General features: G+C 49.3%; 1 protein-coding gene across 2 annotated transcripts in view; it reads left to right on the top strand.

The window, feature by feature from the left end:
- Positions 1–15,932, top strand: part of HEATR5A (HEAT repeat containing 5A) — a 231,919-nt gene that overhangs the window by 55,607 nt on the left and 160,380 nt on the right. For both annotated transcript variants that reach the window (XM_063947464.1, XM_063947463.1), the window contains exon 13: positions 15,372–15,481. In XM_063947464.1, coding sequence (XP_063803534.1) covers positions 15,372–15,481 — 110 coding nt within the window. The remainder of the gene's footprint in view (positions 1–15,371; positions 15,482–15,932) is intronic.

Below are 15,932 nucleotides of genomic sequence, written 5' to 3'. Positions count from 1 at the left end.
CCCGCTACCACTGGTTCTCAGGAGCAGAGCGTTAGCCCTGTCTCCTCAAAAACCTCTGCATGACGGTGTCCCTCTGCTCCAGGGTGATCTCAGTGTGGGAGCTCGTCTGAGATTCTTCAGCTCCATCTGGAACGGCTCCTGCCAGGACGCCTAGGTAAAAGACTTGATCTCCCAGGGCTACAAACTGGAGTTCGAAAGTTCTCCGTCTCACAGGTTTTTCAAGTCTGGTTTACCAGTGGACACTGTTTCGCACAGGGACCCCACTATTTTCACCAGGGCAAGGAGCACAGGTCGGTTTTACAAAAAAACATTTATCACAGAATCCATAGTACCCAGTGGTGAAGTCCAGCAGAGGGGATAAGGCGCTGACCTGTAGCCCCTCCCCCAGCTCCGGGTGCCATCTACTGCAGGTGTTCCTGCCCTGGAGCTGCATCTCTCTCTCTCTCTCCCCGAAGAGATCTGGCGCCATTTTCTTAGCTGGGCTGCTCTCAACGAGATTGCTGGTTTCTGTCTTCTCTGTAAAGCCGCCTGTTGCAGCGCCGTGCTATTACAGACACTTAAGTATTCTACGTGTTATTTCTCTAACGTCCTAGTGGATGCTGGGGACTCCGTAAGGACCATGGGGAATAGACGGGCTCCACAGGAGACAGGGCACTTTAAGAAAGAATTAGGAATACTGGTGTGCACTGGCTCCTCCCTCTATGTCCCTCCTCCAGACCTCAGTTAGAATCTGTGCCCGGACGAGCTGGGTGCACTTTAGTGAGCTCTCCTGAGCTTGCTAGATAGAAAGTATTTTGTTAGGATTTTTTATTTTCAGAGAGATCTGCTGGCAACAGACTCTCTGCTACGTGGGACTGAGGGGAGAGAAGCAGGCCTACTAACTGCGGATAGGTCATGCTTCTTAGGCTACTGGCCACCATTAGCTCCAGAGGGATCGAACACAGGAACGCACCCTTGGTCGTCCGATCCCAGAGCCGCACCGCCGTCCCCCTCGCAGAGCCAGAAGCCGGCGTGAGAAGCAAGAAGACTTCAAAAGCGGCGGCAGAAGACTCCAGTCTTCATATGAGGTAGCGCACAGCACTGCTGCTGTGCGCCATTGCTCCCACATTACACCCACACACTCCGGTCACTGTAGGGTGCAGGGCGCAGGGGGGGGCGCCCTGGGCAGCAATTAGAGACCTCTTGGCAAAGTGGGCATATATACAGCTGGGCACTGTATATATGCATGAGCCCCCGCCATTATTTTACACAAAATCGCGGGACAGAAGCCCGCCGCTGAGGGGGCGGAGCTTCTTCAGCACTCACCAGCGCCATTTTCTCTCCACAGCTCCGCTGAGAGGAAGCTCCCCAGGCTCTCCCCTGCAGAAGCACGATAGAAGAGGGTGAAAAAGAGAGGGGGGCCACATAAATTTGGCGTAGAAACAATATATACAGCAGCTACTGGGTTAACACTACGTTACTGTGTGAATCCTGGGTCATACAGCGCTGGGGTGTGTGCTGGCATACTCTCTCTCTGTCTCTCCAAAGGGCCTTGGGGGGGAACTGTCTTCAAATAGAGCATCCCCTGTGTGTGTGGTGTGTCGGTACGTGTGTGTCGACATGTCTGAGGTAAAAGGCTCCCCAAAGGAGGAGATGGAGCTAATATGTGTGTGAGAGGGTGTCTCCGTCGACAACGCCGACACCTGTTTGGATATGTGTAAGTGCTAAGGTGAATTTATTGCACAAAAGCTTAGAGAACAGACAGGGAATATACCCATGTCTGTCCCTATGGTGCAGAGACCTTCAGAGTCTCACAATGCTCATCATCCAAAATAATAGACACTGATATCGACACGGAGTTTGACTCCAGTGTCGACTACGATAATGCAAAGTTACAGCCAAAATGGCAGAAAAGTATTCAATATATGATTATTGTAATAAAAGATGATTTGCATATCACTGAGGACTCATCTGTCCCTGACACAAGGGTACACATTTTAAGGGGAAGAAAGCTGAGGTAAATTTCCCTCCTCTCATGAGGAAAAAGAGCGGGAATCTCCAGACAAGAGACTGCAGCTTCCCACAAAGAATTCTCAGGCAGTATCCTTTCCCCACTAGGGCCAGGATGTGATGGGAATCTTCCCCTAGGGTGTCACGTTTGCCCAAAAGGTAGCCCTAGCTATTCTCAGGGATCCTGCAGATAGCGTGCACATTTGGGTACACTACTCAGACCGGCGATTGTGTCGGCATGGGTTTATAGCGCTGTGGCAGCGTGGACAGGTACCTTATCAGCAGAAATTGAGAAACTAGTATGTATATATATATATATATATATATATATATATGTATTTATAGAGATATATAGAGATAGATAGATATAGATAGATATATATATATATATATATATATATTAAAGATGCTGTCTTAAGAGATATATATCATAAAACATGCCCAAAGAGACATGAGTATACTGGGTCCTGGAGGCAAAGCTATGTCGATTTCTGCTTGACGTATCCTGTAGAATATGCAATGGACAGATGATGCCAACTTAAGTGGCATATGGAAGGCTGAGGATTGTGTGGAGAAGGGTTCTCGGACCTGGTCTCCACAGCTATAGCTGGTAATTCTGATATTTTGCCTTATATTCATGCACAGCCTAGGAAAGCACGTCATTATCAAATGCAGCCGTTCGAACAAAGAAACAAGAAAGTCCGAGGTGCGTCCTTTCTTGCCAGAGGCGGGGGGAGAGGAAACCAGCTGCACAACACAGCTAGTTCTCAGGAACAGAAGTCCTCCCCGGCCTCTACGAAAATCCACCGCATGTCGCTGGGGCTCCACAGGCGGAGCTAGGCCCGGTAGGGGCACGCTTTCGTAGGTTCAGCCACAAGTGGGTTCACTCCCTGTTAGATCCCTGGGCAATAGATATTGTGTCTCAGGTATACAAGCTGGACTTTGAGAAGATGCCTCCTCACTGACGGCCCTGCCGGCTTCCCCCCCCCCCGATAGGGAAACAGGGTTAACTGCAATTCACAAATTGTATCTTCAACAGGTGGTGGTCAAGTTTCCCCTCCTTCAACAAGGAGGGGGTTATTATTCGACCATGTTGTAGTCCCGAAACCAGATGGTTCGGTCAGACCCATATTGAATTTAAAATCCCTGAACATATACTTGGAGAGTTCAGAGCGGTCATCGCAAGGGAGGGGGATTTATGGTGTCTCTGGACATAAAGGATGCTTACCTTCATGTCCCCGTTTATCCACCTCATCAGGAGTACCTCAGATTTGTGGTACAGGATTGTCATTACCAATTCCAGACGTTGCCGTTTGGTCTGTCCACGGCACCGAGAATATTTACCAAGGTAATGGCAGTAATGATGGTGCTCCTGCGAAAGCAAGGAGTCACAATTATCCCATACTTGGACGATCTCCTCATAAAGGCGAGGTCCAGAGAGCAGTTGCTTTTTAGTGTAGCACGCTCTCGGGAAGTGTTACAACAGCACGGCTGGTTTCTGAATATTCCAAAGTCGCAGCTGATTCCTACGACGTGTCTGCCCTTCCTGGGCATGATTCTGGACACAGACCAGAAGAAGGTTTTCTCCCGACGGGGAAGGCTCAGGAACTCATGACACTAGTCAGAGACCTCTTAAAACCAAAACAGGTGTCGGTGCATCACTGCACGAGAGTCCTGGGAAAGATGGTGGCGTCATACGAGGCCATTCCCTTCGGCAGGTTCCATGCGAGGACCTTTTCAATGGGATCTGTTGGACAAGTGGTCCGGATCGCATCTACAGATGCATCGGCTGATCACCCTATCCCCCAGGGCCAGGGTGTCTCTTCTGTGGTGGCTGCAGAGTACTCACCTTCTCAAGGGCCGCAGGTTCGGCATTCAGGACTGGGTCCTGGTGACCACGGATGCAAGCCTCCGAGGGTGGGGGGCAGTCACTCGGGGAAGAAGTTTCCAGGGGTTGTGGTCAAGTCAGGAGACTTGCCTTCACATCAACATCCTGGAGCTAAGGGCCATATACAACGCCCTAAGTCAAGCGGAGACCCTGCTTCGCAACCAATCGGTGCTGATTCAATCAGACAACATCACCGCAGTGGCTCATGTAATCCGCCAAGGCGGCACAAGGAGCAGGGTGGCGATGGCGGAAGCCACCAGAATTCTTCGATGGGCGGAGAATCACATACGAGCACTGTCAGCAGTGTTCATTCCGGGAGTGGACAACTGGGAAGCAGACTTCCTCAGCAGGCACGACCTCCACCCGGGAGAGTGGGGACTTCATCAAGAAGTCTTCGCGCAGATTGTAGGTCGGTGGGAACTGCCACAGGTGGACATGATGGCACCACGCCTCAACAAAAGGTTACAGAGGTATTGCGCCAGGTCAAGAGACCCTCAAGAAATGCCCACAGAGGACCCACCTAAGGCAGGATCTGTTGCAGCAGGGACCTTGTCTGTTCCAAGACTTACCGCGGCTGCGTTTGACGGCAGGGTGGTTGAACGCCGGATCCTAGTAGAAAAAGGGATTCCGGATGAGGTTATTCCTACGCTAATAAAGGCTAGGAAGGACGTGACGGCTAAACATTATCACCGTATACGGCGAAAATATGTTGCTTGGTGTGAGGCCAGGAATGCCCCTACAGGGGAATTCCAGCTGGGCCGTTTCCTTCACGTCCTACTGTCGGGAGTGACTTTGGGCCGAAAATTGGGGTCCATTAAGGTCCAGATTTTGGCCCTATCCATTTTCTTTCAAAAAGAACTAGCTTCTCTACCTGAAGTTCAGATGTCTGTAAAGGGAGTGCTGCATATTCAGCCCCCGTTTGTGCCCCCAGTGGCACCTTGGGATCTTTACGTGGTGTTGAGTTTCCTGAAATCACACTGGTTTGAGCCACTTAAAACCGTGGAGTTAAAATATCTCACGTGGAAGGTGGTCATGCTATTAGCCTTGGCTTCGGCTAGGCGTGTGTCAGAATTGGCGGCTTTGTCACATAAAAGCCCCTATTTGGTTTTCCATATGGACAGGGAAGAATTGCGGACTCGTCCGCAATTTCTGCCAAATGTGGGGTCATCTTTTCATATGAACCAACCTATTGTGGTGCCTGTGGCTACTCGTGACTTGGAGGATTCCGAGTTACTGGATGTAGTCAGGGCTTTGAAGGTTTATGTAGCCAGAACGGCTAGAGTCAGGAAAACTGAGTCGCTGTTTATCCTGTAGGCGTCCAACAAGCTGGGTGCTCCTGCTTCAAAGCAAACTATTGCTCGCTGGATCTGTAACACGATCCAGCAGGCTCATTCTGCGGCTGGATTGCCGCTTCCAAAATCAGTAAAAGCTCACTCCACAAGGAAGGTGGGCTCTTCTTGGGCGGCTGCCCGAGGGGTCTCGGCATTACAGCTTTGCCGAGCGGCTACTTGGTCAGGTTCAAACACCTTTGCAAAGTTCTACAAGTTTGATACCCTGGCTGAGAAGGACCTTGTGTTTGCTCATTCGGTGCTGCAGAGTCATCCGCACTCTCCCGCCCGTTTGGGAGCTTTGGTATAATCCCCATGGTCCTTACGGAGTCCCCAGCATCCACTAGGACGTTAGAGAAAATAAGATTTTACTTACCGGTAAAGCTATTTCTCTTAGTCCGTAGTGGATGCTGGGCACCCGTCCCAAGTGCGGACTTCTTCTGCAATGCTTGTATATAGTTATTGCTTAAATAAGGGTTATGTTATGGTTGCATCAGGTTTGTCTGATGCTCTGTTGTTGTTCATACTGTTAACTGGGTAAGTTTATCACGATTTATACGGTGTGATTGGTGTGGCTGGTATGAGTCTTACCCTGGATTCCAAAATCCTTTCCTTGTACTGTCAGCTCTTCCGGGCACAGTTTCCTTAACTGAGGTCTGGAGGAGGGACATAGAGGGAGGAGCCAGTGCACACCAGTATTCCTAATTCTTTCTTAAAGTGCCCTGTCTCCTGCGGAGCCCGTCTATTCCCCATGGTCCTTACGGAGTCCCCAGCATCCACTACGGACTACGAGAAATAGATTTACCGGTAAGTAAAATCTTATTTTTAGACAGTGTTAGTTAAGAACAAGTGTGCTTACTTCAGAATAGATTGTACAAATATTCTGTGATATACATCCAGGATCTACTGTGCATTGTTATTTCTCTCTTCATATACATATCTATTGTTATGTGTAAATTTGCTGGTCCAGTGCAGTATTATTGTTTTGTACCTTATGTCTGCATTGTACTTGTGACTTGTCAAAGTCGAAAAATATCATGATTCACATGCCTTGTACTAACCCCAATGCACATGCCCGCTGCTCGTGCACCCACTCCCCCGTGCGTACGCATCCCCTCAGGTTGCGTAGGGGACGCTCCAACGTCTCCTGCGCATGGAGATGTGTATTTACGGCGGAGTTTGTAAGCGTCTAGCGAGCGACTCGATCACAACATATTTAACCCATGTAGTGTGCTTTATAGATAATATTCCCCTTAACAATGTCAGCAAGTATGTTTAGTTTAAACAGTTCTTGGACAGAGAGATCCCTCTTTGCATGATAGGAAGGGTCAGATAAAGGTTGAACAGTGGTGTCTAGTATCCAGCTGTAGAGTATTTTAATGGTAAAATTTCGGTGTTGGTTAGGAAAAGATTGCTCGCTCCTGCGTATAGTTATGTACAAAAGTAGTTTATGGACATTTACTGTATTTGCTGTTCATTATCCATGCGGCCGGAATCCTGAGGATACCTCCCACCTGAGCAGTTGGAGAAAGACACAGCCCACCTGTTCAAACCCACCTATGACCTTTTGTTATAATGCAGAGACACATTCCTGTGTCCAATGAACAATGAGATTATAGGGACCATTGTATTGTTACTGTATGCTGTGTATATAAGGACCACCATTGCCTGGGCCAGTCACTCACTCTCTCTGAAAGGCTTTTTCATTGAATGCTGAGGGCTGGATCCAGGACGCGCTTGCGAATCATTCCCACGTATGTATTGTTCTCTGTAGCCATTTTGTTATCCTTAGTGTTTGCCATTTATTCTCATTCTGTTTGCTTGTGTTTGTAATTGTATGCTATTGTTCATATTATTCCTTGTTATTCTGTTTAGATTTTGATGTTAGTTTTGTAGTGTATAAGCTGTACTGTTTTTCCCTTTTTACTCTAAAGAATCATCCACGAAGGTGTTAGAGTTGGAGTGGTTTTTAAATCCAAACCAGGTCTTGTGTTTTCACTAGTTACTGTAAAGGGTTTTCTTAGCGTCTCAATCGCTCAAACAGCTTTCATATTATCAAGGTTAATAAGCGTTACATCATTGTAGTATTACATTGCTAAGGTTTAGAGTATAAGCATACCCTTACTGTGTGTTGTTAACCAGGTTTACTGTGTGTCATTCTGTGAGCGTCTGCGCCGCTCGTGTCTCACTCGCACGGCGCATTACGGTACTCAGGACGCCTTTAGAGTGTTCGATACTAAGCGTGAGTCTGTGAGCGTACGTGTCGCTCGTGCGTCGCGCCCACGGCCTAGCGTCTGCTACGCTAAGTGCGTACCCTTACGGTACTCTGTGCGCCAATAGCGTACTTAGTCCGTAAATAGTATATAGCTTATGTTTAAAGGTAATATTTGACATTATCAGACTGAAGTGTGCCTGTAGCTGCTGTGTGATTTTTCATTTGATGTATCACACACTTGCTATCACTGTATTTTGTGCCCTGAGAGGATAAATGTGTCAGGGTATATAGTGCTACACAGCATATACAGCTCAGTGTATTTTACTGTGTATTTCAGTCACCCCATGCCGATTGATTCTCTGTGTCCTACTTTTCATAGCGCATAAACCAGGGGGTTATCCACGGTATTAATTTGTCTGGCTATAATGTACAATTGTGCCCCTCGGCTACATTCCTCATAATGATTGCCACGCAGGGCGGGAATTCCGCAGTCGCTCCTGCCTCAGACAGTGGTGTTCCCACGGATTTTCCAGGGGGGGGGGGGGGGACTGCTACTGGGGACGTGGGTGCTGGGTCCCATACCTCTCCCAGTCAGCCTGCAGCTCCTGTGGTCAATCAAGAGCCACCCTGGGCTGTTATCTCGAGTATGCTGAATACACTTGTGACACGTCTTACGCCCCCTGTGGGACTCCCTGTGCCATTACAGCCACAAATTGTCCCTGTAGTGAATCCGCCTTGGGCAGACACCTTGTCTACTCAAATTCAAAATGTAAATAAATCCTTGAGTAAACAGAAGTCTACACGTCAGCCCTCTGGGGCTAAGGGGTCCTCCAAGCATGTAGTTTCCTCCTCTCAGTCCACACATATTTCGGATACTTCTTCGGATGAGGATGGGGCTTAAACTGATCCGACTGACTCTGATTCAGTGGCCTCTGACGGGGAGCCTGCAACTCAGATTGATGTCCCTGACTTAGTGGAAGCTATCAAAATGGTTCTCCAGATTGATGATGAAATAGATTCCACTACTGTGTCAAAAAAGCCTGATAAATTCAAGCGTCAGAAGGTGGTTAAAGTTGTTTTCCCTCACTCTGACAGTTTAATTGACATACGTCAGGAGGCATGGGTTTCACCAGGAAAGCAATTCTCCCTCTCTAAGATGTTAGCTCGCTATCCTATCCCTGCAGCGTTGAGTAACAAGTGTGAAACTCCACCTCCGGTAAACTCTGTCGCCCGGATTGTGGTGTCCTCTTCTCTGCCTGTCACCACTGTCACCTCCTTGAAGGAACCGACAGATAAGCGTGTGGAGGGATGCCTGAAGTGTATTTATTCCCTAAATGGGGCAATACATAGGCCTACTGTTGCGGCCTCCTGGGCTGCAAAAGGTATTGAAGCATGGGTCCAAGTATTGGAGGATGAGCTACCTTCGGATGTTTCTGACATTGCCAGACAGTGCCTATCTCACATTACCACTGCCTCCCAATATATTCAGGAGGCGTCCTCTGAGGCGGGCATCATGGCGTCCAAAGCGGCCACTACGTCTATTTTGGCTCGCAGTTTTCTATGGTTGCGGTCCTGGAAGGTGGACCTGGATTCCAAGAAAACTCTGGAGGTGCTCCCTTTTAAGGGAGTCATCCTTTTGGGGGAAGATCTAAACAAGATCCTGACTGACTTAGCCTCTGCTAAGACTGCGTGCCTACCTAATACTACTCCTTCTGCTCCGAAGGCCAAGAATACTACTTTTCGTTCCTTTCGGACCTCGGGTAAATCAAAGGTTCAGGTATATTCAAGACAGCCTCGTACTATCAAGAACCAGTAAGTCCAAATCGAAACAATCCTAGGCTGCCGTCAGCATGCTTCCAGACAGGACAAGCCTTCAGCATGACGGGGCAGGCCTCCCCCTGGGGGACCCCAGGGTGGGAGGTCGACTCCTGCAGTTCACCCAGGTCTGGTTAAAGACCACTTCAGATGCGTGGGTGCAGGAAGTTGTCTCTCACGGGTACGCGGTCTCATTCACGAGACGTCCCCCTCGCCAGTTCTACACAACGGTCATCCCCTCGGATCCATTGACTGCGTAAGCTCTACACCTGGTTGTGCAATCCCTCCTGGAAACAGGAGTGGTGGTGCCGGTGCCTACTTCTCAGAAAGGCAGAGGTTACTGCTCGACCCTGTTTCTAGTACTGACACCCAATGGGTCTTTCCGGCCTATTCTCAACCTAAAATCACTGAACGAGTTTGTGAGAGTTTCCAAGTTCCGTATGGAAACACTGCGCTCCATTGTACTGGCCATGGAACCTGGGGACTACATGGTATCCCTGGATATACAGGATGCTTACTTGCATATTCCTATTGCCATTTCACATCAGCAATATCTGCGGTTTGCTAATGGCAACCTCCATTATCAATTCAGGGCTCTGCCGTTTGGACTGACCACGGCCCCTCGGATATTTACCAAGGTCATGGCCGTGATGACAGCTCATCTCCATCAACGGGGAATCAGGATCCTGCCATATCTGGATGACCTGCTGATCCTGGCAAGCTCCCAAGATGTCCTCCTGAGTCATCTCCTGCTGATTGTGCAATTTCTACAAGCCCACGGGTGGCTGATCAATTGGAAAAAGTCCTCCCCTGTTTCTTTCTCCAGAGAAGGTCCTGAAAATTCAAGACAGGATCAGATACTTCCTCTCTCGCCCAGAAGTGTCCATACACTCGGCAATGCAAGTATTAGGCCTGATGGTGTCGGCCTTCGACATAGTGGAGTATGCTTAATTCCATTCTCGCCCTCTCCAATGGTTAATCCTATCCAAGTGGGACTGTCTGCTTCATCGGATCAGGTCTCCGCTTGTCTCTAGCCTGGTAGCTCCAGGATCAACAGTTGAGCAGGGGTTGTTCCTTCTGGATTTCCCAATGGGTCCTCTTGCCTATGGATGCCAGTCTGAGGGACTGGGGCGCGGTGTTCGTGTAACACTCTCTCCAGGGTCGCTGGACCGAGGAGGAGTCTCTCATCCCCATCAACATTCTGGAACTGCGGGCAGTTTTCAATGCATTGACACTGGCCCTGCCTCTGATAAGGACAGGCCTGTTAACGTACAATCAGACAATGCAACCACGGTGGCTTACATAAATCAAGGCGGCACTCGAACCTACACACCAATGATGGAAGTGTCAATAATTCTTCTTTGGGCGGAATGCCATCTGCCAGCGATATCGGCAGTGTTTATTCCGGGTGTCCTCAACTGGGAAGTGAATTTCCTCAGTTGTCAGGATGTACACGCAGGAGAATGGAGCCTTCATCCTGAGGTCTTTCAACTCCTAGTGGACAAGTGGGGTCTACCAGATGTAGACCTGATGGCGTCTCAACACATTCCCAAGGTTCCGGTCTTCGGATCAAGGACAAGGGATCCACAAGCAGCGTTCGTGGACGCACTGGCAATTCCATGGGACTTTCAGCTGCCGTACGTGTTCCCTCCAGTGTCACTCCCGCCCAGGGTACTGCGGAAGTTCAAGCAAGGAGGAGGAGTCCTACTTCTGGTCACTCCAGCGTGGCCCAGACAGCATTGGTTCTCAGACCTGCAGGGTCTATCGATGGAGCGTCCTCTGCTTCTTCCTCAATGCCCAGACCACCTCGTTGAGGGCCCTTGTGTCTACCCAGACCTGGCCAGACTGGCTTTGACGGTGTGGCTCTTGAAGCATCACTCCTGAGGGCCAAAGGTTTCTCTGAGGCGGCCATCCAAACTATGCTGAAGGCCCGTAAACCTGCTTCGGCTCGGATTTACTACAGGGTCTGGAACTCTTACTTCACCTGGTGTGCTGCGAAGAACTACGAAAGTTCAGAACTTCATGGCTTCTGGCTTTTCTGCAACGAGGCCTGGACTTAGGCCTTCATCTGTCCTTCCTCAAGGTTCATATATCTGCCTTGTCTGTGTGGTTTCAGAGAAAGATTGCGTCTATTCCTGACGTTCATACCTTCACTCAGGGTGTTTTGCAGATACACCCTCCCTATGTCCCTCCTGTGGCTCCATGGGATCTGTCTGTTGTCCTTGATGCCCTAAGAGAGTCTCCCTTTGAACCTCTTGAGTCGGTGGACCTGAACTGGCTTACGCTTAAGGTCCTGTTCCTGCTGGCTATTGCCTCTGCTAGGAGGGTGTTTGACTTAGGTGCCTTGTCCTGTCGTCCGCCCTTCCTGATATTTCACCGTGACCGGGCAGTTCTCCGAACTCGCCCTGGTTATCTACATAAGGTGGTGTCATCTTTCCACCTTAACCAAGAGATTGTGGTTCTGGCCATTATCTCTTCTGGTTTCATCAGGTTCTATGCCTTTTATACTTCCGCCTCCCAGGATTCTTCCTTTGGACGCCGGGTTCTTCTGCCCGCTATAGTGCGTCCCCTCCCATGAGGAACTGCTTTAGGACATCCCAGAGGTTATTCCCTGTGGAATCCCAGTGTACCTCGCTGCAGAAAAGGAGATTTATGGTAAAACTTACCATGGTTAAATCTATTTCTGCGAGTTACACTCGAATCCACAGGGCGCCCACCCTGACGCACTTAGCTTCTTTGGGTTTGTATGGCATTAGCCGCTGGTCCCTTCTCCTGTCGTGAGAACGTGGTTCTATGTGACTAACATCTGCCGTCTCTTATACCTGCTACTGCATTGGACTGGTTAACAAAACTGAGCTCCTGTGCACGGAGGCGGGGTTATAGAGGAGGCGGTACAGTGCATCCTGAGGACAGCCAAAGCTTTTAGCCAGTTGGTGCCTCCGATCAGGATCCAACTCTACACCCCGATGTTAATCCCTGTGGTATCCAGTGTACCTCGCAGAAAGAGATTTAACCATGGTAAGTTTTACCATAAATCTCCTTTTTTCGGTTCAAAATGGAGTCTCTGAGAGCAGTGATCTCAGGTCTGGAGGAGGGTGAGTTCTTGGTCCCTCTAGACGCTTACCTCCATATTCCGATATGGCCGCCTCATCAGGCCTGCCTCAGGTTTGCCCTGTTGGAGGAACAGTACCAGGTCCAGGTGCTTCCCTTCGGCCTCTCCACTGCCCCAAGGATCTTCACCAAGGTGATGGCGGAAATTATGTTCCAATTTAGGATTCAGGGAGTAAACATTGTCCCCTACCTGGACGATCTGATCAAAGCCAGATCAAGGTAACTTCTTCTGGACAGCATCTGCCACACGACGTCCCTCTTGTCGCGCCATGGTTGCATTCTGAATTTTCAAAAATCCCACCTGATGCCAACCCAGCATCTGCAGTTCCTCGGAATGATCTTGGACACGGTGGCCCAGAAGGTCTTCCTTCCTGCAAACAAGGCGAAGGCGCTTCAGGTGTTGGTTCGGGCTGTTCTGCAGCCAAACTGTCTCGGTACATCTTTGCACTCGTCTGTTGGGAAAGATGGTGGCCTCCTTCGAGGCCATTCAGTTTGGCAGATTCCATGCAAGGACCTTCCAACTGGATCTCCCTGAAGAAGTGGTGAGGTTCGCATCTACAGATGCACCAGGTCATACGTCTCTCACCGCAGGCCAGGATTTCTCTCCTATGGTGGTTTCAGCCCTCCAACTTCTTGGAGGGGCAGAGCTTCGGGATCCATGATTGGATTCTCTTGACCACGGACGCGAGCCTTCGGGGCTGGGGAGCTATTACCCAAGGGGCACAGTTTCAGGGCTGGTGGTCAAGCCTCGAAGCCTGCCTTCCTATAAATATACTGGAACTCAGAGCGATATACAATGCTATACTGCAGGCTTCTCATTTGCTCCAAGGTCAAGCCATTCAAGTTCAGTCGGACAATGCCACGGCTGTGCTTTACGTCAATCGGCAAGGAGGAACGAAGAGCAGGGACTGCATGCGGGAGTTATCCAAGATTCTCCTGTGGGTCGAAAGAAATGCACGGGCGGTGTCGGCCATATTCATTCCAGGTGTGGACAACTGGGAGGCGGACTTCCTAAGTTGTCATGATCTCCACCCAGGAGAGTGGGGTCTCCACCCTCAGGTGTTTCAACTGATAACAGATCTGATGGCCTCTCGGCTCAACAATAAGCTTCAGGGCTATTGTTCCAGGATGAGGGACCCTCTGGCAGCTGCAGTGGACGCGCTGATGACTCCATGAGTTTACCAACTGGTGTACCTGTTTTCTCTGATACCGTTGCTCCCCAGGGTTCTAAAAATAATCAGAAGAGAGGGAGTTCAGGCAATTCTCATTGCCCCCGACTGGCCTCGGAGGGTTTGGTACGCAGATCTTCTGGCCATGGCCATAGAAGACCCCTGGCCCCTACCACTAAGGGAGGATCTTCTTCAGCAAGGGCCGTTCTTTTACCCGGGCTTACGTTGGCTTTGTTTAACGGCATGGCGGTTGAGCGGAACCTTCTAGCTGAAAAGGGAATTCCAGGTAAGGTTATTACCACCATGATTCAAGCCAGGAAGGCTGTCACGTTGAAGCATTACCACCATATCTGGAAAAGATATGTCTCCTGGTATGAGGGCCGAAAATATCCTCCTGCAGATTTCAACCTGAGGCGTTTTCTGCGTTTCTTACAGGCTGGTGTGGATATGGGCCTAAGGTTAGGCTCCATAAAAGTTCAGATCTCGGCCTTGTCCTTTTTCTTTCAGAAGAAATTGGCTGCTTTGCCTGAAGTCCAGACGTTCCTGCAGGGTGTCCTTCACATCCAACCTCCTTTTGTGCTGCCCACGGCACCTTGGGATCTAAACGTGGTTTTGTCCTTTCTCCAGTCCTCTTGGTTTGAACCTCCTGATGTCGGTGGAGGACAAGTACCTTACCTGGAAGACTGTTGTTCTCTTAGCTTTGGCTTCCGCTAGGTGCATTTCAGAACTCGGCGGTTTGTCCTGTAGAAGTCCCTACCTGGTCTTTCATGAGGACAGAGCGGAACTCAGAACTCGACAACAGTTCCTGCCTAAGGTGGTTTCTGCATTCCACTTGAATCAGCCTATTGTGGTTCCAGCATCTTCGGCCACTACCTCTATTCCTGAGTCCTTGGATGAGGTGCGAGCCCTGAGGATTTATGTCAAGAGGACTGCTTCAGTTCGAAAATCGGATTGCCTTTTTGTGCTGCTTTATGCTCTCAAAAAGGGTTGTTCTGCTTCTAAGCAGTCCATTGCCCGTTGGATTAGGCTTACTGTTCAACAGGCCTATGCTTTGGCGGCCTTACCTATTCCTCGGTCTGTCAAAGCCCACTCCACCAGGTCTGTGGGTTCCTCCTGGGCGGCTGCCCGGGGTGTTTCAGCCCTGCAACTGTGCCGAGCCACTACGTGGTCAGGGACACACATGTTTGTCAAGTTTTACAGGTTTGATACCCTGGCTACAGAGGAATTCCAGTTTGGACATATGGTGCTGCTGGCATCTCAGCCTGTTCCCACCCATTCTGGGAGCTTTGGGACGTCCCCATCGTACTAAGTTATCCCCAGTATCCCTTATGTATGATAGAAAAAAGAGGATTTTTATTACCTACCGGTAAATCCTTTTCTCGTAGTCCATAAGGGATACTGGGCGCCTGCCTCTGTGTTTTGACTTCCTGCAAGTTTAGTTCTTTTGTGATGTTGGTTACACAGCTGTTGCTGTTCTATGGTTCACTAGCTGTTGCTAGTATGTTTGATGTTGATGTGGGCATGTTCGTTAATCTCACCACTAGTTGTATTGTCATGTTCCTCCTCTCAAGCATGTCCATCTCCTTCGGGCACAGTTTTCCTAGACTGAGCTGTTTGGGAGGGCATAGAGGGGAGGAACCAGCACACCCTGTTGAAGAAATTTAAAGTGCACCGACTCCTTTGGACCCCATCTATACCCTATCATACTAAGTTGTCCCCAGTATCCCTTATGGACTGCGAGAAAAGGATTTACCGGTAGGTAATCAAAATCCTCTCTAGCTTTTTTTTCGTTCTCTATTTGGATTTATTTATTTTAATTCCAAATGACTCACATTAAGCTCTCGTCTATTGTGTAGGTTGCCCCGTCTGCAGAAGCTGTATGGAAACCCACTGAAGGCTTGCTCTGTGCTGTACAGACAAAGACTTTACCAGTTACTAATTTTACTGCCTCCCAAAACATATGAAGGTACTTTCCTCGCTATTTTAATATACTGTTGATGTTTGCAAATGTGGTTTTTATTAATATTGATAATAATTGCTCACTACATAATAAATCATTCCTAAAGTATCTGCTTCCCTGGTATATGTTTCTTGCTGTTCTCTTCAAGAAACCTTACCTTTTACGGGTGTGGTATTGAAAGTCGACAGTAACTAGGTCGACAATGTCTAGGTCGACCACTATTGGTCGACAGGGTGTCTAGGTCGACAGGGTCTTTAGGTCGACATGTTCTAGGTCGACAGGTCAAAAGGTCGACATGAGTTTTTAATGTTATTTTGGTGTCGTTTTCTTCGTAGAGTGACCGGGAATCCCAATTAGTGCACCGCGTCCCCTCGCATGGCTCGCTTCGCTCGCCATGCTTCGGGCATGGTGCCTTCGCTCCGCTACCGCTTCGCTCGGCACAGATTACCGTTCCAAT

Source organism: Pseudophryne corroboree, chromosome 12 (assembly GCF_028390025.1).
Source record: "Pseudophryne corroboree isolate aPseCor3 chromosome 12, aPseCor3.hap2, whole genome shotgun sequence".
In the NCBI taxonomy this organism is placed as follows: domain Eukaryota; kingdom Metazoa; phylum Chordata; class Amphibia; order Anura; family Myobatrachidae; genus Pseudophryne; species Pseudophryne corroboree.
This window is presented reverse-complemented; position numbering and strand designations above follow the sequence as displayed.